General features: G+C 43.9%; 2 protein-coding genes across 10 annotated transcripts in view; one reads left to right on the top strand and one right to left on the bottom strand.

The window, feature by feature from the left end:
- The window catches only part of bahcc1a (BAH domain and coiled-coil containing 1a), a 62,231-nt gene extending 40,970 nt beyond the window's left edge, over positions 1 to 21,261 (bottom strand). For 5 of the 6 annotated variants that reach the window (XM_086054603.1, XM_086054607.1, XM_086054605.1 and 2 more), the window contains exons 1-2: positions 21,025 to 21,261; positions 18,694 to 19,019 (exon numbers count right to left, since the gene is read on the bottom strand). In XM_086054603.1, coding sequence (XP_085910729.1) covers positions 18,694 to 18,865 — 172 coding nt within the window. In that variant the 5' untranslated portion in view covers positions 18,866 to 19,019; positions 21,025 to 21,261. Of the gene's footprint in view, positions 1 to 18,693; positions 19,020 to 21,020 lie in introns of all 6 variants that reach the window. The other variant, XM_086054604.1, reaches the window with a different exon arrangement.
- Positions 1 to 25,431, top strand: part of LOC147134347 (suppressor of cytokine signaling 3-like) — a 164,462-nt gene that overhangs the window by 114,136 nt on the left and 24,895 nt on the right. The window lies entirely within an intron of this gene.

Genomic DNA, 25,431 nt, shown 5'->3' with positions numbered 1-25,431 from the left:
GGGGACTGATAGGGTTGAGTTTACTGTTATCAACCCAGTCCTGCCTTTATGGACCTTTTTCTTTGGGCTGTTGCTGGTATAGTGGTTCCCATATCTGATTCCACTCCATCTCACAATTAATAACCAGTTCAGAGTGTAGTCCAGCTTCTTCACCCTTAGTCAGTTGGACAAGGCTCCAGGCCGCTGTCATCACCCTGAAAAGATTAGATGATGCAGGAAATGGTTGGCTGAACCACATTTTGTGCACTGGGTAACAGTCAGAGCAGAGCGCAAACAGGTCATCCACGTTTAGAAGCATAGAGTTGTCTGAGATTCCAGGAGAACAGATATCCCTTTCACACTGGGCTGGTGCCAGTCCTGGTTCAGCCTTTGAGCCAAAATGTGGACAAGTTCTTTGATTTTTGGAGCTTGTAAAACTCATTGCTGATCAGAGGGAAGCTCTTATTACATGCCCCAGGTCCATGGTGCAAAACTTAAAATGACATTTTACAGCAAGAAACCAGTGAGTGCTAGTCACTTGCTAAACACAAATTCATATGGCGACGTTTGGACATTACATTGGTGACATAATGCTGGATCTCTGGTTTGGCTATCTGCCAGTGGGAAGTTAGCTCCGATAACACCAGTACCAAACCAGCACTGGCACCAGCTCAGTGTAAAAAAGATATCACTAGTCTCACGCCACGACGAGTCAATGGAAAAATAAACAGGGGTCTTTCGATACCTTTCCTTTTGAATATTGTATATCCTAACAATCCAAACCAAACAGGATTCCGACCTAATGTTTTTCTTTTTTACTTCCAACAATTATGCTCAAACCAGCAGAAAGACATCTATTGTTCTCATCTAAGATGTGTGAATTTTTACTCAAACAAGTCCACTCGGTTTGTGGTTCCAAAGAAGTTGCCATCTTCCTGGCTGCTACTGCTTATTTCTCTGGAAACGCTGAAGAATTTGGGCGACCATTGCGAGTGCAAGCAGGGGGAAAAAAAAAAAAGAGGGGGGATGATGAGGAAAAAAAGAGATGAGAAGTGACAAATGAGCGATTTCCTACACAAACCCATAAATCAGTAGACAGAGGCAGGGGCAGTATGAGGTCTCCCTTGGAAGGCTTAATCTTCTCTCTCAGGCAGACGCACAATTTTGTGTGCACACACACATACACAAACCAACGAGCCCCGCGCGCTATCGTTGTCCAGATGGTACGCTGGTACAGCTTTGCTGTTCACGAATGTGGTGTTTGGCCTGGCTGACTGGCACAGAAGTGCGCCTGCAAAATCTCTTAAACGTGGGTCTTCAAAGCGGCACGTGTGCTCAATTATGTCCCGTGTCTTCTGTCACATAAAAAAAGGCAGAGTGAAGGGCAGCTGGAGGACTGTTGGCAACCTCTACAGGTACACGGAAATTATGCGCCCACGGTAGGACGCCGCAATCTGGGTTAGGCACGGTGGGGGGAAAAGCACTCTCACCTTTTGATTTGGTGGAGTAAAACAGTCCCGTCAACCTCACAGAGTTAGCCAAGGTAAAGTAGCGCTGTTGTGAGCTTTAAAAGCGTAATTGCTAGACGGGAGGGTGGTGACTACGGCCTGGTTGGGGGGAGCTAGGAAGGCTTCAGTGGGTCCTAGGAAACTCGAGCCCCTCACAGGACAATCTGAGGCGGATTGATGGGGGTCCAAAAGGACTTAGGATCTGCTTTCATTCTGAATGTTCGCCATCTGCTCACTTGGAAAGAGAGCCCACAGAGCCGGAGAAAACTCTTTCGAATGACAGATGAGACGTAAAAAGTGTGTACTTTCCAAGCGCGTACTACTTGGTGTGTACTCTAGAGCGCGTGGTCGTATCGATCCTCAAAGCAGCTCCACTTTTTGAAAGGAGATCTGTCGAATGGGGATACAAACTGGGAGCAGAAATTGTGTTAATACAATGACAGTCTCCATAACATTTCTAAAATAACAGCAAGACTGCACATTGCACTTTGTAAGTTTTTATCTTTCAGAAGCATCGCACGTGGGGTGGCTTGCGAAAGTATTCGGCCCCCTTGGACTTTTTTGTACTTTTTGCCACATTTAAGGCTCCCCCCAAATGAACATTTTACTCCTCCTTCACCCTGTTGTTGGTGGGATTGATCCACTCAGTTTCCATTCGTACAGACAACTCTCGACTGTCGGTGCAAATTTGACCAAAGACTATTTTCAACCCGGGAGGTAAAAGACCTTTCTCATCACTAAATCTCCGCTGTTTTAGTAAATAATCTAAAGCAAGTCCTCCGTTTGCGGAGAGGCCTCGTAAAGGTCTCGTATAATCCCCCGGGTAGCCCTTTAAACGCTCCCGGCTATCTAACACCCATGACTCACCCTGGAAGCAATCAGCAGCAAACAGCGCACTTGATTTTTGCCCCGTCTAACTCCTGTAGAAACAGAAGGTAGTAACCTCAAATTGCCATTGCATGCAACATAAGGCCATATGGCCACGTGAAGGAGGCGTTTCAACAGGTTTCAGGTCAACCCTTTCTGGGATGCGGACCCTAATGAGGACACGTTGTGGGAGAATGGATGGCGATTACAATGGCGACAGGATCCGAAGCGCTTTGAGTCTTGACTGCCAAGCTACCGCGATGACACGTTTGATAGCTGTCGCAAGTTGTCCACCAACATCTATCTCAAAAACCAAAGCCAGACCTTGGTTTTGCATGATAAACAGGACTAAACTGTGGCAAACGTGGCTAAAATTCCTCAAACCTCTATCTGCTTGTGGTGTCCTGATAGAGCGGTTAATCGGTGTTATAAGCCTGCCGATTTACTACAACCTCCAAACAGCTTTGGCATTGGGATGGAGTACAACACGCCGTGGGCTGTGGCAGAATTAGGCACCTGCATCAGCGCCCTGTCCACCCCCGCATGCTGCCCTCTCAGCTGCCTCCCTCTTTCCTTTTTTTCCACCACATGCGAAACGGTTTTCAACGCTCTTTCCTGTGGCTACACGCACGCGTTAATGCAACACGTGCAAAACCAAGCAAAACACGCACTCGTTCCATAATGTGGCGGAGACATTTGCTCCGGCTTGCGATAATGCAATTGAAGAACACGCGAGGCGCAGTCGCCACACAGAATAACACGTACACACACACCCGCCGCATGAATGTAAGCAGGAAAACTGCACAAAAGCATGGAAAACCACGCTTCAATGGAAGTTTAATCACAGATCCACATGGCAGCCACCCACACGTGCCCCCCCCCCGATTATGCGGGAGAACCAAAAGGCATCCAGCAAGCATTTTGGCGGCGTTGAGAGCCAGCCAAGCGAGGGGTCTGTCAGAGCATTAGCCAGCATGTAATCATTGCCCAAACTCACGGCAATTAGAAGTGGTTCTAATTCTTCACCGGAATAATTGCCTTCTCCCGCCACTAATAGTTTACTTTCCTTCAACAGCTGACAGAGCCTAACCCGGATTCCCGAGCGCAGATGCTCGCAGTACACATTAGCGCTGACGCAGCTGTAGTTTGTCTGTCAGTGTGCGGGATCAAGATGGATCCCGGGAATTGTCCCCGGCCATGTCCCACTTGTGCCACATCAATCCCATGACTCCTGATTGCGGCACAGTGCGTTGCGTGTGTGTGCGCGCCCCGCACTCCCTCTCGAGCGCCTTGGGAACCAACAGAATGACGGAACAATTGGAAAAATATTTACAAATGCGAAGAATGGCCCCTCTCAACACCTTCACTGCCATTGACGAATTTAATTGTGTTTTCACAGTCACATTCAATCCCAGGAATTTATTTATGTTTTAATTCAATTTCTTTTCAAACGTTAGGGTAAAAGAGGGTCTGAAAATGTCTGGCAGTGAATAAGTTAAACTTAGATAGAATGTTCCACCCACAGCCAAAAAAAGATTCTTCTTATGAGGGGGAGTCGGGCGAATTCCTTAATAGGAGCCTTGGACTTCCCTCCATCAACATGAAAACTCTGGATTTTCATGATTTAACCTCACACATATGTACTGTATTTCAAATCTGGTAGCGGTCGGACAAAATCTCCAGGAAAAATGTGTTTTTGAAGGACCCCTATGAATGGCCAAAATGATACTGAAATGAAATCTTTTCAGGTATGACATGATACACCTACCAAGTAAAACTGGCTAAATTTTCAAAGGAAATTGGCCTGATTCGTCACTTCATACCAAAACTGTAAAAAAAAAAAAAAAAAAAAAAATTGACGATGTCATACCCGTGACCCATACCAAATATACATTCTCACCAGGAAAAACACACTTGCAAAAATGTGTTGATGTTTTTGAGTATGGGAAAGCCTTCCAAATGGCAAATGATCGGGCTTGAAAAGAATAATGACAGAGAATCGAGGTAATTTCGAAAAATGTCTCTTTGAGCCTCTCTGCAGGCGTGTGAGGTGAGCGATGTGAGCAGGTTCCGGGAACACGTTAGTTAAGGGAGACTGACGAGGCAGAGGAATCGTTCCCTACTGTACTTGCCTGTCACTTCCCCCACTATTAATCAGAGGGTCTCCTCGACATGCCCACAATGGAGCTATCATGAAACCCGTTGTGTTACACCTTGCCTTGACAGTGCGCATTTATCTCTGTGTAAGCTAATTAATTTGCTTGCCATAGAGCCGAACGTTGCGGAGCAGCAATACTGGGTTGTGCTGAATGCAAGCAGCCGTTTCCATTGTGTGAGCGTGTGTGTGTGTGTTTTTTTCTTTTTTTTATGCATTTAGGTGGGGGGTGGGGACACCTGTCTCAGGTTGCATCCAGCGGGCTGAGCATGTTGCTGTGGCAACTCGTTTGCCGTGTTTTTACCAGGCGATTTAGTTCACATGGCCACACTATGATTTGGAATGTTAAACCGTGATCATGCTTGTGATAGCAGCTATGTAAATAGCATGATGTCATTGCATAGCAAGCAGTTTCACGCACCATAAATTCGACAGGCTGCTTTGAATCCTCTCTTGGTCCTTGTCCAAGGTATTAGCTAGCATCCTAGCACTAGCATCCTTTGGTCATAAATCCCGTGCTTGTTGAATCAACCGGGTTCCGAATGAATTCTGCCACAGTCCAAATCTGCCACAATCCAAAGCAAGTGGCGAATGAGATTTGAGTGGAAATGGTGATATGGTGACGGAACTACAAGTTGTGAACCAATGGCTTAAGACCACCCCACTTCAAACAAAGCCGTCACTTTCCCGTGCTGCTATTGTGTTTAGAAGGTACTGCCACGGAATGGGGTGATTTCAATTTCCTTGCTTTTGAGGTAGTATCAAAAGCCGATCAGAGGTGGGACAGCAGCGAGTTGGAAGGGAACAGCGGAAAGCCAGGACTGCAATGTGAAGTTTCACACCAGAGTCTCATTTCTCCTGCTTCTTAATGTTAAAAGCAGTAGTTGCTGTCCCACAACGGTTGAGAACGTCACGTCATATTTTGGGTCGGACGTGACCGAGCATAATTCTGTTTTGGGGACACGGACAAGGCCGCTTTGTGGTGTTCTTGCCAAGTGGCTGCTCCCCAGCCCCCAGGTAATAAGAGCCGCTCCGCTGCATATCAGCCACCGGGCTGGAGGATTAGCTCCTGCTCTGCCCCCGTCCGTCTCTTTAACGCTAGATACATTTTACACAACTTAATCCCTTGCTTTCAACTCTCTCCCTGCTTTTGTTTTGACTTGGCCTGATGGACAGCACTTTCCGGCGGGTCCGCGCCGAGAGACCGCGGGGCAGAGGTGGCGAAATGACTCTTCCCCGGCGGCAAACGGCCGATGAGCGTATTACGCAGGCTAATGGGGGTGGGGGGGGGGAAATATATCGCCTGACTTCTCGTAAATTTGCACATTGATGTTACGCGAGGACAAGAGGGCTTACGATCCAGGGCGAGCGCCCTCCGCCTCCCTCCTACTCCGCCTACTCTTGTAACTGTACTATGAGCCTGCAGACTGTCGCTGCGCTGAGGCTATGAGATAACCACTTACCATTGTGAGAAAAGGCTGTCGGAGCTTTGTTTTTTTTTTTTTCTCTCTCTCTCTCTCTCTCTCTCTCTCTCTCTCTCTCTCGCTCTCCCGCTCTCCCGCTCTCTGGTACAAATATATAAAAAGCTTCAGCCACGATTGCAGAAATAGTTCTGTCACTATAATTAGATGTAAACAGTCAAACCAGACTCTCAAGCTCGCTCTGTCTCACTGGCCCCACGGCCTCCTGGGAAGCAAGATGTGTTGGCGCGTGTGACAACTGTGTGTGTGCGTGCGCGCGTGCGTCACTTTGCCATGCACCAGCGAGTGTATGACAGCATGTGACAATGCTCATCTAGTCTCGCCGTTGCGCCGCTATCGTTCTCCGTCGTTCAGTCCTTCTTGCGAAAACACACGATCTCACTCAGCCCACCCCAAACATCCCACCGACCCCCTCCCCCCGCGTCCACCAGAGGGGAGGTCAGCGGCCGCGCTTGGCGAGTTGAGAGAACTAATGCATGCAGCACCGGCAGACAAACGCACATCTGTTGCTGAGCGGTCCGCCGTTCGCCCCACATCCTCGGGACGGGCGCGGCATCAGCAGAGAGAGGAGGCAGTGTAGCCTAGTGGCCACATGAAAAAAATAAAAAATAAAATAAAATAAAAAATAAAAGAAGCAAAGCTATCCAAGAGAGGACAAGCAAGGATAGGTTCAAAAACTGTTTCGGGGTGCGGACAGATCGACAAAGAACATGCAGAAATGAAAGAATTCAGCTTGTAAAAACAAGCCTTTTGACTTAAAAGGCAGAAGGAGAGAGTTTCTTTTTTTTCTAATCAAAGTCAGCAGGAGCAAAAGACACCAAGACAGGAAGAAGACGAATGAAGAAGACCGAGCAACAAGTCCCCTTTGGATTGAGGACGAGGCAGCTGGTTAGAGGGTCTCCTGAGACTTATTAAAATGGAATTCCTGACGCTAATCTTTGTTTTCTCACCAATGACGTGACACGTGCTTAAGAAGCACGCGGGCATGTATATTTAATGGCAGATCTCCGCATATGCTTAGCGGCGCACGTCGTCGTTTGCCGCTGACAGCTTATGAAAGGTGGCCCGTGGACTCGAGTTGATCCGCGCGCGCCATCTGCATTAAAGGATTCATAATTTAGCAATTAAAATACAAAAGGCTGCGAGCGGAGAAAATGTATGGTAACATATGGTCTCCGCTTGAGCGCAGACCTCTGCCAAGGCCATCCGTCCTTGCATTTTCAAGACTCCTTTTTAGGGTTGTGGGTGACCTTGAGCAGCACGTGGGGTAGACCCTGGATTGGTCAACCAGTCAATCGCAGGGGATTTATAGACAACCTGTCCCATTCACACATATGGACGATTTGCAGTTTTTCATTTCGCGTTTTTTGAATAATGGAGGAGAAACTAAGACACATGTGCTACCCACTAGGACCGCAGCGTTGGCCAACCCGATACCAGAAAGCCTTGCTCGCCACTGAAAAGTTCTCTGATTGTATCCTCATGCAGATGAGAACAAAGCTCAGCACGAATAGGCAGCGCCACGCTGTGCGGCGGCTAATGGCTCAGCAATTCTTTTCTTTCTGCACAATTGTAGATTTTAATGTCAAAATTGTCCGATGGAAGAAGCCCCTAAATTGTTTACCCTCATCCGGTTCCAGCCCCAAATTGGGCTCTTCCTGCCCCACCCCTACACCAAGTTTTGTGGCTACGTCGGTTTTGCTTAATCCCTGCAAACAAACAAACAAACAGACAAACATATGGCCACCAAAACCTCCCAAGGAGAAAGCTCTGCGCAAACACGTGAACAATTGCAGAGCTGAGTCCCGTGTATGCAAAAGAAATTCCGATTTCTTTATTTATTTATTTTTTTGGGGGGAAGTGAACCCCCCCCCCCCACACACACACACACCCGCTATGATTGGTGGCCCCCAGACATGCCGCATTAAGAGCAGGAATCCTGACGGGAAAACTCTCCCCGCGGATCCAGCAGGGACAGACTGAGACGTTGGAGGGTTAACAATGCACCTGTCTGGGCCTCCTAACCAACCGCAGGGTGCCTGGCTCGAGTCAGGCTGTCCCGGAGAGCGCGCGCACGCACACACACACACACACACACACACAAGCACACACATGCGTGCAAACCCGGCGTGTTGTTTCTCGCCACAAATCTGCCGACAACAATGGGGCACAACGGCTCCCTTTTTTTCTTTTTTTTGTTCCCGTCACTGAGCGCTTACAATAATACATTTGAAATTAAAAAAACAAGTAATCTGGATTTTCTGCATGAGCCGTTAATAATGTCCAACAGCTGTCACACGCAACGCGGCCACTCACTGAGGTGGCCTGGACAATAACGAATCAGAAAAGAGCACAGTATCCCCCCCCCCAAAAAAATCTATTCAATGTACAATAATATATTTCCAGTCCCTTTTTGTTGGTCGTGGGAAGTGAACAAATACTTTGAAAACCCAGCTGGATTCCTCTCTTCTCTACACCGAGCACAAAAATAGACGGGGGTATGGTTATGAAATTCAGTGCCCTGAAAGCTGATACAAGAGGCTGCTAGGCCGTCCGCCGCTCTCGTCCGTGGGTCTCCTTTGTGTTTCGGCGGGGCGTACACGCCCCGCGCTCCGGGCCAGAGGGCTTTGTGGCACCGCGCCACGCGGTGTAGTGTGGGTGGCGCACCATTTGAAGTGCCCTTTCGGAGGCGGCGTGGCTGCTCGCTGGCCAAAATCCTCTTTGCCTTCCCATCCGCTCATGAAGCTTTCGCTTTTTGCAGGCTGATTTGCTCGCAAATTAAATAGTCCAAAGTATTCTTTTTTTTTTTTTCTTAGTAAAGAAAACGGGATGCAAAAATTCTATACAATGGAGCCTCACGTGTACGAACATCCCGTTTTACAATTTGGGTTACGGACAAAATTTGGGTAGAAAAATGACCTCTATTTGCGTACAATTTTCGATATACGAACAGTCTTGGCATTGACGAGTGGGATGGACCTATGTTGTGTTTCTTCTCCCGCTGTATAAGATTGCTGTGAACTGAAAACGACTTGTAACCCGCCTCGGCTTAAGGCAGAAACAGAAAGCTGTTGCGTATGTAGGCGGAAATTAGATTAGACCGATTAATTATTAATTCATTAGTAGATAAGATTGCTCATCCAATCACAAATCTAGTCGGCAAACTTTTTTCCGCCGGTTCATACCAGTACATGCTCGTCACGGGCCAGCAACGATTCGGCGGATGCGTATATACGGGTTTGCTGACATATATTCCCCATTGGAGACTAATTGCCGAAAAATGGGGAGGGTGGACATATATCCAGCTTCTTATTTAAAAAAAACAATTCTCTATTTTCTTTCTCTGTATTCTCTCTCTGTCAGACCGGTGCAAATAAGACCAAAAATATCAATTGAACCCATTACATTTTGGTGTTGATATGTATAAAAGTGCATTTTCTCATCATTTGTTTCAGTTCTAATGAATTTAAAATGTGAATCCAGAAAATACGGAACAAAACGCTAATGTCGACACAAACAGAGAACCCGTATCGGTATACCGTAGTAGTTTAATAATGACCAAATATGGTTTTTGGGATAATATATTAACCGTGATTATTTCATCTTGGTCCAAAATGGGGGAGGGGGATAATCACTCCAATCATTGATCAACTTTTTAACACCAGTCTGTTTTGAACCGAATAACGCTGGTCACAGGATTTCTCCAGTTTTGTCATGGTGGCCTTCTTTTGGACAGCAAACTAGCGGAGACTGAATCGACAGCGCCTCTGCTGGCTGCACTCCATTTTGACCTATTGCTTCCAGACACCATTATCCAACAATCAATTCCACACGATGGATTATTATGGCCATTCCAAATCTTAATGACAACATTCAGGCGGTGGGAATCGATCAAGTTGTACACTTTGGTTCCAATCTAACGCACGCCACTGAGTTGTAGTCATAAGAGTCCGAGAGGGAAAGAAAGACATTTCGGTAGCCATTGTAATTTACTTGGGTTCCACTGAGCGTGTCAAGAAAACAACAAAAAAAAGCGTGTCAGGGGGATGGCGGCAACACCAGCGAGGCGCCATTTTGCCCAGGTTTGCACTTTGCTGGGCCGTGACGTGTGGGCGATGTCATCTCGCCACCATCCCCAAACGAGCCTTTGACGTGCCACAATCCCAGCGTATTTAATATGAATCTGCGTTGTGTCCTATAGAAATGAACGAGTGACATTGCGAGTCATCGTTCATCTTCAAAAGACTGTCACCATCCAACGGGACAGGCCGGCACGCTCAGAGAGTCAATGTTTTTGAAAGGGGAGGGGGAATGATACCATTGTGGTGTGCAGCACATGCTTCCATTACTGTTATTACTTGACATCGCACGACAAGCTCAAGGCGATTGTTTTGAATTGGGGCCTAATAGTGTAGTGAATCCCCCCCCCATCCAACAGATGGAGTCACTCTCACCATCACCTACAGGAGTGCGTCACTGTTTGGGATTGTTTGGCCTTGGCAGAGGTCTACGCTTTACCGAGGGCCATTTTCGTTGTTTTGGGTATATTTTCTTCTAGTCAACAAGGAATTTTGGAATTGAAATTGAAAAGCCGTGGATCCAATGTTTCCGTCCCTCATTTTTGGCATGTGACCAAACTTGAAGTGGTCCTTGTTCAATTTGTGAACATCTCTGTAAAATGTGTATTTGAAGCTCTTTTTCAGTGTTTAAACAGATGATGGAGATGATCAGTTTTGACAGATGAGATGAAATGTTCATTATCTGAAGATAGTTCAAATGTATCCAGTTGGTAAATTATCTGTCGTTATCTCTCACCATGCAGTATTGGTAAATTAATATTAGATATCTATATTGTCACTGTCCAAGTGAATATAATTTTTTTTAAGGTTTATTCATTGTGTTTTTTTTAATAAAATACAGCTGAATCTGTTATTCTAAAATCATATTAATTTAGCAAAGTGGCTTTCCATTAGACTGGAAAACTACTTTTTTCTAATTCTTAAATATCGCTGACGTCGCGCAATGGGTAACCATTGATGTTGCATCATCAAAGACATGCATGTCTGACCAATAATGTAAATTTGTGAAAAAAAATATTAAATTGATCAAATTTAGACTTGGAGGTTACCAACTGACACTGACAAAAGAAAAAATCGTAATTTTCTGTATTAAAATCGCAAAGATATTGTGGTATATTGTCCAATATTATCGGTTAATCGTTATCGTCATGTGACTATCATTGCTAAAATATTACAATAATATCGTATCACGGGTAGCATGATGTACTGGGTTCTTGTAAAAATGGGTGCTTGTCCGAAGAATCCTTCTTGTTGCAGATTACTATCAATTTAGGATTACCGGTAAATCAAGTACATTGATGCTATTTTTTTTTTATCCGAGTAACGAGCCGTCACTCGGTCGATTATTCATTCAATTTTGCTTTGTGTGCCAAAATTTATGGGGGGTTTTTGTATTGATTACTAGTCTGAAAACACTGTACTGTGTATGCCAGGCCAGTAGGTGGCACCATCAGAAGGCGGCGTGTGAAGACCCTTGACTAGAACCGACGTCATGTCACGAAACGGCCAAAACGACGCTGTTTTTATCAGTTGTTGTAAACAGCCACAGTCACAATCGACCCGCACCCCACTTACTCGGCTTGATTCTTTTTAAAGGCCTGGGTCGTAAGCGGCCCTTTTGCTAATCCCTCCAGACACCTGTGTTTGTCTTTGAAGCGTCCTCAGACCCACGGGATATTCCAGCAATGAGACGTTCAATAAAAGTCTCAGTAAAGTTATTTATTCCCCTTTGGTTGAGGGGGGAAAAAAAAAGTGGGGGGGGGGGGGGAGAGACGGCAGACAGCCCGGCTAACCTTTGAAGGGGGAAGCTGCTCGGACGTAAAAACCGGGAGAATGACAGGGACATCCTACAAGAGAACAATAAAGGGGGTGGACGGGGCTGTTTTTTATCTTTAACAGCAGCCGTAAAACACACGCACAAAGCCGGGACAGCCAACAATGGTCCGAGCTGAGGGGACGGCGGCCCGATTCCAAGTGGCAGGAAGACCGCCGCTTCCCAGACACCGGGCTCTTCCTGCAAAGAACCATTCCAATGGCTTGGAACGGAGGGGGGGGCTGGGGGGGGTCTTGTGGAAAAGGGAAGCGAGGGGAGATGCAGAGGAAGTGGAAGTTTGAGCGTGCGGGATGACACAAATATGACCTCCCGCCGCAGATCCCCCATCCCCCGTCCCACAGCTGCTTTCACACGAGCACACCTCCGGCAAGGCGCGGCGATTCAAACAATATGGCTGAAAGACGAGCCTCCCAACTACAACCCCCCCAGCAGTAAAGGCCGCTCCCCCGCCGCAGCCAAGTGCAAACTGTCCTCCAAGTCAACAGAAGATAGCGTTACCCCTTCTACAAGCTCGTCGACGGAGTTGCTGAATTCGATCACATTAAAAGACTTTACAGCTCGGGGGGGGGGGAAAAGTTGATCCGCGGTCACGTTTGGAAAAGTGCAACCGTAAACCGGCCACCCGGCATGCGTCACAAACTCCTAAAATGAAAATGGCAACAAGGTCGCGGTGTGTTTTTTTTTTCTACAAATCTGAATTTCTGATGAAATCTGGTGGTTTTCACTGTTTTTGTTGGCTTTATTGACTTTTGAGGCCCACATCACCGGCTTAGAGTAGCTTCACTGAGCCCACGTGTCAAACTCGAGGCAAGGGGCACCAGGTCACTACATTTTTTTTTAAGAGTGTATCTCTTCATGTTTCTTGATTGAAAATTTGTGCTTACATAGAAAATGTTCTTCCATTTTTTGCAGCTATTATTTATTATTATTTAATCAGCCGGGCATTGCTAAACCGTCACCGGGTTTCCAATCTGCATATTTAAACAAACCGACGTTGGCCCCGGTCGGCCCGAGTCAGCCAAACGGCATCGAGAACGGGCTTATCCTGTACCGCGTCATACACACTATACTTGGCAGAAGCTGCTTGAATCTCGCTAATACCTTGAAACGTCTGTTTTGGTTGCAAAAGGTCTCCTGGATGACATGCCATTTTTGATTGGCCAGTACATCTTTGACATTACGTCGCTGTTAACTTGCAATCCAAATTTTGTATCAACTGCGAAACTGGTGGCTCACTCATGAAAACGACATTAGTTGCCAGCTGGGTATCAAGTCATCCAGGAAATAAGAGTAGTTTTTGTTGTGAAAGCTGGCATGTGTTTGGTGACAGAGTCTCTCCACGCTTCGCTATTTCATCCACAGATGCATGGAATTATAAATATAGTCAATTATTACCAAAAACCCAATACATACTGTATACTGTACTGCGTTATATTTTATTGGTCGGCTTGGCAACAGCAGCAGCCATCTGAATCTTCTTTACGTAATTTTAAATCTGTTTTGCTTGTAAAATCTCAACAATTTTTAAATCGGTTGTTCCATCTGTAACGTCGCGCCGCCCGTTCACGGGCGATTTCAATTTTGAATCGTAGGAAAACTAGCATTCGACGGCTGGCCACTCATGAAAAGGACTTGTCGCACCCCACGTCGCTCGGTGTGCGGCGGACCTGACTGCACTCCACAACATGAACATTTTTGCTCGAGCAGTGAAACAAACTGTTTCCATTTTTAGAAGCAACACTACGCTGGCGCACTATTATCACGGACAGTATGGCGCACCTTATCGCGACACTTTTTTTTTTTTTCGACACCAGCCTTGAAATATTCATTGTGTCTGTTAAATATTCATGTCAACCAGTGTGCAAGTTCGTCCCCGGGGAATCTGACGCACTCGGCAAACAAGATACTCTGTGTGGCTAGCGTCGCTAGCATATAAGACAATGGATGGGGACGTTAATGACTAACAATGGACACTCTAGCCGAGAGGTTTTGTTCCTTTGAGTTTTTGAACATGCATTTTTCAGGGTTTAGACATAAAAACTACTTTGAGAGTCCTTTTTGTTCTTTTGTTTAAAAGCTGTTGTCGCTGTTGTTGTTAACGAGTGGCCAAACGATCACAGTTTAAGTGTTTGTTTGTTCTTCGCTACCGCGGACTGCGGTGTCACAATAAGTGTTGCCGCATCATGGTTACTGGATTATTTTTACGCATTTACCTATCACCATTTCAGTTTGTTATTGCTTTAACCATTAGTCGTGGTTAACTTATTTTGAAACTTGGATACGTACACACGTTATGCATACGTGTAGATAAGCAACATCCATTGACGTAAAATGATGGATGAATGTGATGCGTGATGAAAATATATGCTGGGGATTACATTGGTTGCAAATTTGCCGAAGTTTGTCTATCGTGTTTGTTTGTGTATTGCGTGCATTCATAATAATATAATAATACCACGTAAAAAAAGTAATTTTGTAATATTTATCAATTATGGGTTGAACTCAGCAACATTTTGATTTTTTTTTTTCTCCAATGTCATAGCTATAGATTACAACGGATGGTAAAATCTGTATCGCGCAGGCTTTAATAGGTCAAACCTGAAAATGAAAAGCGAACATATCTCAAAAACACTCCAAATCGCATTTTAAATACGATATGATAAACGTCACATCGACGACAGCGTGGCACTGAAGGTGGAGTTGTTCATTTCTCTTTTAAAATATAGGACCGCACTTCACAAATTCCAACAGAAGGAATTACGCGTGAAATACCGGAAAATGCGCAGAGAGTTGAACACATTTTGAAGGCCGTATGGGGAGATAAGGTTCCCTCCAGTCGCACCCAAAAGTGACGAGAGCGGAGAGAACAATGAGCCACCTGTGTGTTCGCTGCGCTGGAGCGATGGCATTTGCAGTCTTCGTGTTGGCGCAGCACAAAAGGTAGTCGGTCCATCCTTTTGTGGGTGTGTATGTGACCGCGTGCGTGTGCACGTGTGTCAAAAGCAAACGTGAATGCTGAGCGATGAAAGGCTAATAAATTCTCGACATTCCACATCGTATATTTTAGTGCGAATGACACGATTTTGCAAATGCATTCGGAGTCTTCATTTTATGCCCTTTATTTAGCCTCCCCCCGTAAATGCAGGCTGGCATTGAAAACTACACAAGAGCCATTCAATGGTAACATCCGAACAAATTTAACACTGACATAATCATACATAATATAATATTTCTCATGTTTTTTTTAGATCAATATCAAAACATGTCAACCTTGAATATACTGAAGAAATATAAACAATGTCAATAGTAGTTTTTTTGCCACCAAGAGCTGAACACCAAAAAGTTCATATTTGCATGTTTTCGAAATGCATACACTGAGAAAAAAGATGAATGAACCATCTTCATATTTGATCCATTTTTTATGAGCTGAACTCAAAAATCTAGATGTACACAAAAGGCCTATTCCTCACATATTTTGCTCCCAAATCGCTCTGAACCTGTGTTTCATAAGCACTTCTCCTTTGCCCAGATCAAAATGTGGTGTGCATCACCTCTCTACAACAAAAGTGTCAACCATAAATCGAAAAGAAATAAAAACACAGCAATAGCGCCATAAATTAGTTCATTTTCTTGCGATCATGTAACTCAGATTAAACGCCGAAACTTCATATTTGCATATTTTCTAAATGTATACTCTTTTGTTTTTCTGCCCGTTTTACATGAGCTGACCTGAAAAATACGTCAAATATAAATACAAACAAAAAAAAGACTCAATGTACACAAGAGGCCTCCTTCTCTCAAACATTGCTCCCTAAATCGGTCTAAATCTGTGTTAGTGAGCGCTTCTCCCTTGCCGAGATAATCCATCCACCTCACAGGTGTGGCATGTCAAGATGCTAATGAGACAATATGCTTATTGCACAGGTGTGCCTTGGGCTCACCACAATTGCATGCTTACTGCTAGCTCATTCAAAATAGGAATAACCAAATGTGTTGTGCTAACGTTTTGTTTTTTTTTTGTTCAGTATATATACACACGCAAATAGGACAAAAAAATGCGATTGTCTCTGCAGCTGCTTTATAAATGATAAATTAAAGCAGTGTCACAAATGTAAATACTCCAGAGTCACTTGTCAAAGCTGGCGCGTGCACCGTGAACACATTTGCACCCCGACGCTTTGAAGGCCAACGCAGGAGGACGGAGGGGGGCGGGATGTAGGAGGGGGGGACCACCCGGCCCCTGATGCACCCCACCCCCCACCGCTTCTCATACCCCACCCATCGGTGCCCTGTCACCCGTACGAAGCCGCTCACCCACGACCACAAGACGACGGCGTCAACGCAAAGCGACAAAGCGTCGCTTTGCATGCGCGGCCGCGACCCTCCACAAAGCATGCCCAAGATGTCTTGTCAACAATGAAGGCCTTGATTATCCTCAAACACGCCACTTGATCCTCAAAACTGTCATTCAAAGGACAAAGAACAACATTGCCGTATTTTCTTAATGTTTTTATGTTGTGGCGAAACAGAGATAAGATTGGTCGGAAGCATCAATAATAATCAGTGGCTTGTTGTAGGAATGGGGGAGGGGGACTCGTGAGCTACAGTAGTTGTTTTGGACTCGCATTTTCTTCTCATAGGGGCTCTTAAATGTGATGAAAATGTGGCCTTAAAATGTCTTTAATTTGATCTCTATATGTATGTTTGATATCCTGCAGTAATTACCATGACCAAATATCCATATCGCATTATCGTATCACTTCTGGCACCTTATCAAGTCACATACATCAATTCACTTTGTTTACTTATATGTGTGTGTGTTTGTATGTTATATATATATATTAGTGTTATTTTTGACAGTTTCCAGAAAACAAGAGAAAAACATGACAAAGAAAAAGAATCCAGTTGACTCAATATAACCTTCGCAGATTACTATGACCGGGATGACATTACACAGACATTAAGGAAAAACGACTATTTTTATCAAGCACAATGGTGATTTTTATTGATATTGAAACAGTGAGTTAAAATGACTTAGCAATTATGCTATTAGGCTAACAATTTACCTAAATACAGGGCAAGATGTATCAATTTGTATTGATCAGCTTTAAGGGCTTTTGCCGATTCAGGTTGCGATCTTGCTCAGTGTTGCCATATCAACTGGTAGCATGTTAGCATTTCATTGATTCTCATTACAAATACTGTCTGACTACCAACAAAGATGTAAATTCCTTACTGATCTGTCGCAGCACTTTTTCTACTTAAGTATCTTGAGTTGAAAAAGTACAAGTATCTTGCCACGTGTTAGCCTACAAACTGCTAACATGCTAGCATTTTCTCAATAGTCAATCAAAATTGCATATGAATAAATGTCAAGAGGTTCAATGCTTATCCATCTGTCTTGGCATTTTCACTGCTCAGTTGCTTGCCAAATGTAAGCATACTGACTGCTTGCATGCAAGCAGTTTATCAGTTCTCATCAATACTTGAATACAGGGCATGATTATCTCTCTTAGCACTTCAACATGTAAACATTTTAACAATTCTTATTCCATTAGTACGGTCATTCACTATGTTTACATTTTCCAGGTCTTGCATTCTATATTTCAAAATGTTTTTTTTTTCTTAATTGTAACGTGTTCATTCAAAAAAATTTAGGCATGCAAAACGGCTAAATCACGATATTTACGTGACGAACAACAATCCTATCGATATCATGGCGTATCGTCTCATGTATCATTCATTGCACAATAACTGTGGGTGAGGCCACTGGTATCAAATATTGCGATATAGTATTCTGGTTTATCGCTGCAATTCCCACCTCTGCTATCTGGGAGTCCGCTGAGTTTTTAAAAGGGCTAAAGTAGTTAATAAACAATCAAAAAATGAGGCCATTAAAAAGTATTAACAAGGTATTGTTTTCATTTTCTGTTGTAAGGTTTTATCTGTGAATGTTGGCCGCTGCAATGACTGCGTGTCGCGTTGGTTTACAAAAAATATACATTGATACTAAAATATCAAATAACATTTAACTTAAATATTTCTGCAGATACTCCGAATAACATACAACTGATAACTGTGAAATTCTACATTTGTGGATCTAAAATTATCTACATCTTATTTTTGTTTTTTTCCTCGTGCTAATTGACTACCACACCTTCATATCCAATTAAAGTGAAATTAATTGAATAACATCTTGATGCTCAAGACAACCGCCACTATCCACGTGAGTGGGGAAAAAAAAGACATCACTTAAATATTGCAATGTATATCGATTATCACGCAAGCGCAGTATCATGATGGTGTCAAACTATCATGACTGCTGTGATTTCCTCTCCTAATAACCGGGTGCCCACTGTTGGGTTTTAAAAAGTATTCCAGGTAGTAAAACAAAATTGCAGAAATGAAGGCCATTAAAAGGTATTGCATTGCATTTTTACGAGGTATTCCGTTTTATTTTTGTGTTGAAAGGTTTATCTGTCGAAGTTGGACGTGCCTGGTTTGGTTTTAAAAAAAAAAACATTTAAAAATCTATTACATTTAACTTAAGGACTCTGCAATAACTGTTCACTTGACGTCTTTGCAACCTATGTGATGAATAAACTTTACAAAATAAACAGGTTTATTAGCTGATGTTTGAGTGTGAACGTGTCAAAGCCACTCCCTGCGTGCATTGGTGAAAAATAATTAAAGAAAAAAAAAAGGAGATAATCATAATAATAACCACCATCAAATTTGTGCTGCACCAAGCCTCACACGCATGAATGTGATTTTGGAATGGTGGACTAACCTGAGTGTGGAGCCATCGGTATGTGTGACGGGTAGTACTTTCCCGCGGGGAAGTGACCGGCGTGCTGCACGGAGCTGTGGCCGGAGGGGGCGATCCGAGAGGTGGCTCGGTGTACCAGGGCGCCCCGCTCCGAGAGGAGGTGGGCCGGAGCCGCGAAGTCCCGTCCTTCCATTCCCGACAATGTCCAATAATCCGCAATCCGGATGGGGCCCGGTGAGGAAAATCAAACGCAGCCCATGTAATAATCCTCTCCCGCGGATGTGTGTGTTGCATTCAGTCGGTCGCGAGGCTCATGCAGCCGAAAACGTCGCTCCGGATCATCTTGTCTGCCCAGAAAAAAAAAGGAAAAAAAATCGAAATGAAAGCAAAATGATGCGAGGCGAGCGCAAAACAAGATATTTGTGCTGCTTCATTGAATTTACACTGCTTGAGATTCTCTCCTATTTTGGGGGGGATTGGAGAGCCTATACGGGCCCTGCTCTATTGATCAAGCCGACTTTAGCGTGCCACCCCCGGTCAAGCCTCGCTCCACTGCACGCTGCTACTTGCAGCCGTCCACTCGCTCGTTATTCGGGACCAAAGCAAGCACATTTTGGCCAAAAAATACTTTCAACTCTTCGTTTTATATGTGCTCCTCCTATTGTCTCCATTATGTTGATTTCATTTTCACATTTTACACTAAAACAGCATCCTCTTTTATAAAATAAAATACACCGCAGCTATTAAAACAGTCGGTTCCTAATTACAAGATTTTAGAAAATATCACATGAAAAGAGGACGCATGACATTTAAATTCAAAGATGCGTCATCAACCTCTCGGTGCATGTACACACGGTGTGGATGTGTGGGTGTGTGTGCGCGTGTGTTTGTGCATGCATTAGTGCACTCGCAACATGCACACGACTATTTCACATCGGGAAAGCAAGTGAAGCACATTTATTATCATTATTTTTAATATTGGACATTGTTGCACAACCAAGATTGAGATGAAATTGCAAAAAAAAAAAAAAAAACATAATCAACACAAGCAAGAATCACATTTCCATTAATAAAATCCAATTTTGCACCCAGAAGGAAGGCAACATTACGTTGAATTAAATCATATAATATAAACATTCCTTGTCATTTACGGGCCCCTAAACCCCCTGCATGCAGTTCCCCCCTCCTCCCATGCATGACACACACACACACACACACACACGCACACACAGCTCTCGTGCCGTGTGCTTCATCGACAACAATAAAAATCTCCCACCTAGTCGAAAGATGATGAAAGGCAACGTAGTGCGCTACTGTGCACGCACATGTGGCTTCTATGCGCTAAAGAGTAAGAAAATGGCTACTGCAAAACATGACAGCTGAGATTGTAATGGAGGTGGAGGAGGAAAGAGGAGGAGGGGGGGACTCATTGGAGGCGAATGGCCGCCCGTCAGCTGCCTTTGTCTCGGCTTTGCATGCAGCCATTAGCCCGCCATGCTGGTGCTTCCAAACACGTCATCGACATTGCCGCTATAAACGCCGTTCAAATGCCGCAAATGTACAAATAGTCGTGTTTTTTTTTTTTTGTTTGTTTTTTTTTTTTTGCTCCGCGATTTGTTCAGTTTCGCCTTTAACCGCGCAAGTTCTAAACGTCGAAAATGGTGCTATTTGTTTAAAAGCGTCCAGATAATCAACGCGGTTTAACGTAATTAATTAAATTACAGTCAATTTCACCGCATCTAGCAAAATAAGAAGAGAATAAATCAAATTATGCGGTAGGTTTATTTATTTATTTATTATTAAACGGCTCTGACCGAGCTGCGGAAACTGGCGGCCATTCGCTACTAAGCCGGCCGGGAGGGAGTGCACCTCGGCCGGGGAGAGCCAGGAGCATGACTCGCTGCTATGGTTTCGACTTTCCAAATAACACCAATCGATATTTTCTTTTCAAGCATTTAAGCACTATAATAAACATGATTAAATTGTCTATTTGAAGAAGAATTACGGAAAATAGATTTATTTTTTAAAAAACAAAACGCAGGTGGGCCTAATAAAAAATTAAACACGCGGTGGAAAAAAATTTTTTTTTGATATGAATAATAATTCAAACAATCATAATTGTGGCGTTTAACTAGTTAAGGCAATTTTCAGGTCGTTGCATTAATTCATATTTCCCCCCCAATGTGAAGCCCACGTATCCTGTTTATTTAGACATTTCCACATCACATTTGCATTTTTGACAGATGCGAAATTTATAAAACGACAACAAGTCTGCCCTGTATTTTTTCATTCAATGCGCTTAAGGCAGTACAAAACAATAATATAATTTTTTTTTAAAAAAGCAATACTTACTGGCATATTAAATTGCTGCATACGAATGAATTAAAATCGCACAAATCACTGGAGGTGAAGCTGCAGGGAAGAATGCGACGCCCATTGAAAATCGCCGTGAAGCAGTCAGACGGAGGCAAGCCGGACGAGCGGCTCCGGTATGTCCATGAGAGGTGCCTCGGAGTCGGGATGCAGCGGGGACTGGGACGCTTCCGGCCTGGCTGGATCGCGCCTCCGACCTTCCAAGCGGCGCTTTTCTCTCCTGGTGCAACTGTGTGCCTGGTGCCCGCGCGCACGGTCAACACGCGCTGCCATTGGTGGGATACCTGCATGTTAATGAGCTGCGAGCCTTGCGATTGGACATTGGTGCTGGCCAATCACGTGCCGGTTTGCCTGCTCGACACGGAGGGACGCGGCAGATTTAAAGCACACGAAGCTTTTGTTCACGACGCTTGCTTGCAAGACAGGGGCGTGCAATGCACAGTGGATGCAAGGGGGGGGGGGGGTCAGCGCATGAGTCTGATGCCCCCTAAAAAAATGTCACTGGGTGTGTGTGTGTGTGTGTGGATATCTAGCCACCATAAAGCTAATAGCAGACAGAATATTTATAATGCATCTGGTGTATTGACCAGCCAAAATAATTTTCCTGCCCAGTCAAAATTTTCGTCCGTGGGGTAGATGGGGTGGACACGCAAGGGAACATAACCCCCGCCCCCACCCCTCCTTGGCCCCCACTATTGTTTTTAGCAAGCTTGTTATTTTTGGTTGTCGGCTTGTTTTTGTAGAAGCACAATTTCTCAACAAGCTAACTGTTTTTATGAGGGTGTTGTCTTGAGATAGTTTAATTAGACCTGAGACGATGTTTGCAACTCAAAAGACTTGTATCTCAAGTCAGCTTTCCTCACTAAAACGAATTTAAATTAGTCCCAGACCGATTCCGATATTTGTATATTAAAATTCAGTTAAATAATTAATCAGCCAATTAATCAAATAAAGTCTTTATTGAATAAGATCAATTTAAATACATACAAATACAGTTTTTTTTTTTTTGGCTGATTTTTTTTTTTTTTTTTTTTCAAGAGCTAATATAATCGGCAGACTGATTAATCGGTCAGGCCCAAATTTAAACATCATCAAAAATGTTTGTAACATGTTTTTTAACAAGAAAATTAGCACAATAATGTATTATATACTATTATACTAACATACAGTAATTCAACGGTAGTATCATAACCGACACCTACGTAAAAGTGAACAATTGCTTCGGACGCAGACTTGAAGTTTAAAACCCATTTCTAGTCAAATACATTTCTGGCCCTGTTGTGTCGAAATGTATTCTGTCACTGTCCGACAAATATTTTAAACGTCACATGCCAGATTTTGCAGGATCTTTTTTATGTGAAAGAAGCTTTCTCAAGTTTGTTCACACAAGGCCACCATCTAAATTGAAAAGGCATCAAAACTGGGTCGTTTGGCCGCTCGTTTACATGACAGTAGTGTTCCGGAGATGTAAACAATTAAAATCCTATCAAATTGCAAATATCTTAAAATGGCTGCATTAGCATTTCTATGTAAAGTGCTGTTGAGTCTGGGCACACCCGAGTACATCACATTCAAATGTCAATGACAACAGAACGCAGCACTGTGGTAACGTTCACACTCTACGTGATTACATATAAAGTCAAAGCAAACGCGCGAATAGGCGCAAATTCATGACGGGCAACGTGAAACACGTTTGCTTTGGGCATTAGAGGGTGACACGGGAGTGGATTTTCACTCCCGTCCCATCCTACTCCCACAGAAAAAAATCCCGTCCCGTCCCATTCCCGTTTACCCATTTAGAGTATGTTACTTTATACAGAATTATTACAAACGTAACTTTTACTGGCGATATCAAACGAGTGTTGGTATACATACACTGTGTGATTAATATGGTCAACAGATCAACACAATTTCAAAAGCTACTATAAGAAAACACACGATGCTTAAAAGCTGTGACGGAAAACACAGGACAAAAGTATTTTTAAGGCGATGAAAATGAGCCTTAATAAAAACAAAAATGTAACCGAACGTACGACAGGTAGAACAAAAAGTTATAACATTTCCGCTTATCGGCGTCGCCTGCACACATGCGTGTGCACATGCGTGTGCACATGCGTGTGCAGGCGACTTAATCGACTGACTTTCCTCACATTATAGTTGACTGGAGGGGTGCGAACGATAATCGTTTTTTCGGTCCATCATTCAGCGTATTAAAAAGATTCTGAATCGAATCATAGGTATTAATAATCGATAATTATAGTTCAAATTAAAAAAAATAAAAATGCGCAAGTGATTATGTGTGTTTGTACGTCAGACGTCCGTTAGGCTAAGCTAATACGTGACAAGATGGCGCAACAAGCAAAACCTCATACGAGCGCAGCAAAGTCAAACTGCGAAATATAAATCATTGCTCTTCCTGGAGTTCTTTGTTTTTAAAAAGGTACCAGTGTTTTGCATGGACTATAAAATGTAAACCAGTGTAGTGATGCATCGGAATCGAATCGAATCATACGCCTCTGAATCGGAATTGCAGTTTTTGAATTATTCCGCCAATGACCTGACGAACATTCAGTCCGATTGTTGCGACGTCATCCCTTCTCCAGGCGTCGTGGTTAAGTTACACTTGGGGATTTGTGCTCGATTAGTCCTCGATTCCTTTCCGTTTCAGCACTCGCACATCGTTTTTCAAGGGATTTAGTCCGCGGTGATTTCGGAAGTCGCGACCCAAAGGCGAGTCGCCAAGTGAAGCAGGGCTCCAATCAATGAGTGCTATTAGAGCGGGAGTGTTGTTGTTTGTTTTCACACGGCGTCATACGCACTCGCAGTCGTGTTTACGTTCCATTTTACATGACTTTTATAGGGGACGCTTACAATTGCGCGGCACTTTAAAATCAGCATTTACTGCGAGTAGGTAGCAATCACCGGTGGGTAAATCAAGTCAAAGCAGATGTAGTTCCTTCTATTAAAAGTCTTGTTTGACTTGTATTGATAAAACAACATGGAAAAGTCTTTCTACACATTTCTGCTTGTTGGATTCTTGTGAATGGAGCCTTTTTTTCATTGGATTTTATTGCGTTTTTGACACGCGGGTCTAACCTGGAGCGCAATGACGGGCCAACGAAAGCACGGAGGCGATTCAACATAAATATAATTTACAAATAAGTGCCATTTAACTGAAACGATGTCAAAATATTAGGTGATACATTTTCATGTCTTTTTGCAGTTTAAAACGCATTACCTACAATTTAGCCATGAAAAAAACACTTATTTTGTAAATGATAAATTTCCTTTCCGGAACCTTGGTGAAAACATTTTTCATGAAGCCAATTTTGGTAATTGAATCAACTGTGACTCATTGAATAAACAGGATAACTATACATCCATCCATGTATTCTGTGTGTGTATATATATATATATATATAATTATTAGAGATGCAATGAATAAATGATTAATCGACAGCTAATCGGTTGCCAAAATTAATTGATAATTGTTATTATGTGTGTGTATGTGGAACACCGTAAATATAGACGTATATGTACGAGAATGTGTGTGCGTGCGCGTGTGTTTTCATTAGACCTGCTTCACGTTTTTTGCATGACGCTGAATATTTACAAACGAAAGCCCTTTTGTGTGTGCGTGTGCGCGCCGGCGCCGCTGATTGGCTGGCGCGCCTCCATCGTATTGTCAGTCACCAGAGTGTAAACAAGCCTCTGATTGGCTGATGGCCAGTCCGCATTGGACTGCCTGCAAAAAAAAAAAAAAAAAAAAAAAAAAAAAAAAAAGGCAATAACTGTCCAGGCGGTTTCAAGGCGTCCCCGGAGTAGATGATGAAAGGGGATAAGAGGGGAGCTGTTTCAAGGCTCCCCCCGATCCCACCCCCTCCCTCGCCTCCAAAGGCGGACCCCAGTTGGCCCTGAAGCCAAACGAGTCAAGCGTGAATCAAAGGGAATATACAGCAGAGCGAGGGGGGGATTGATAGCGTGGATATTAGCAATAATGGAGCCGTTCCTGCCACCGAAATCATCACCGAAAATCGTTTGCTGCTTGTCGTGGATCGTTGTTGTTGTTGTTGCTTTTGAATGAAGACGGCGTGCGCGGAAACGTTTCTGCGTGTATTCGCGTGCGGCTGCCTGCCTGCCTGCCTGCCTGGCTGCCTGCATGAGGTTTGTCGCAGTGGGCCGGCCGGCTGGTGCGGTAGAATAAAACAACACTCAGTAATTGCTTGCAAGTAAACAATTTGCACATTTGCGGTCCGGGGGTGGGAAAAGGGGGGTTTGCACGGTGAGTTTGTGAAAAGACGACACAGATGACATAATGGTGCGTGATGTGTGCGTGTGTGCGTGTGTGTGTTCAAGCATTTAGCCTGCCACTTCTCCCATTGTCAG

This window comes from Filicampus tigris, chromosome 16 (genome assembly GCF_054856515.1).
Source record: "Filicampus tigris isolate MCC_2025a chromosome 16, RoL_Ftig_1.0, whole genome shotgun sequence".
Classification (NCBI taxonomy): Eukaryota; Metazoa; Chordata; class Actinopteri; order Syngnathiformes; family Syngnathidae; genus Filicampus; species Filicampus tigris.
This window is presented reverse-complemented; position numbering and strand designations above follow the sequence as displayed.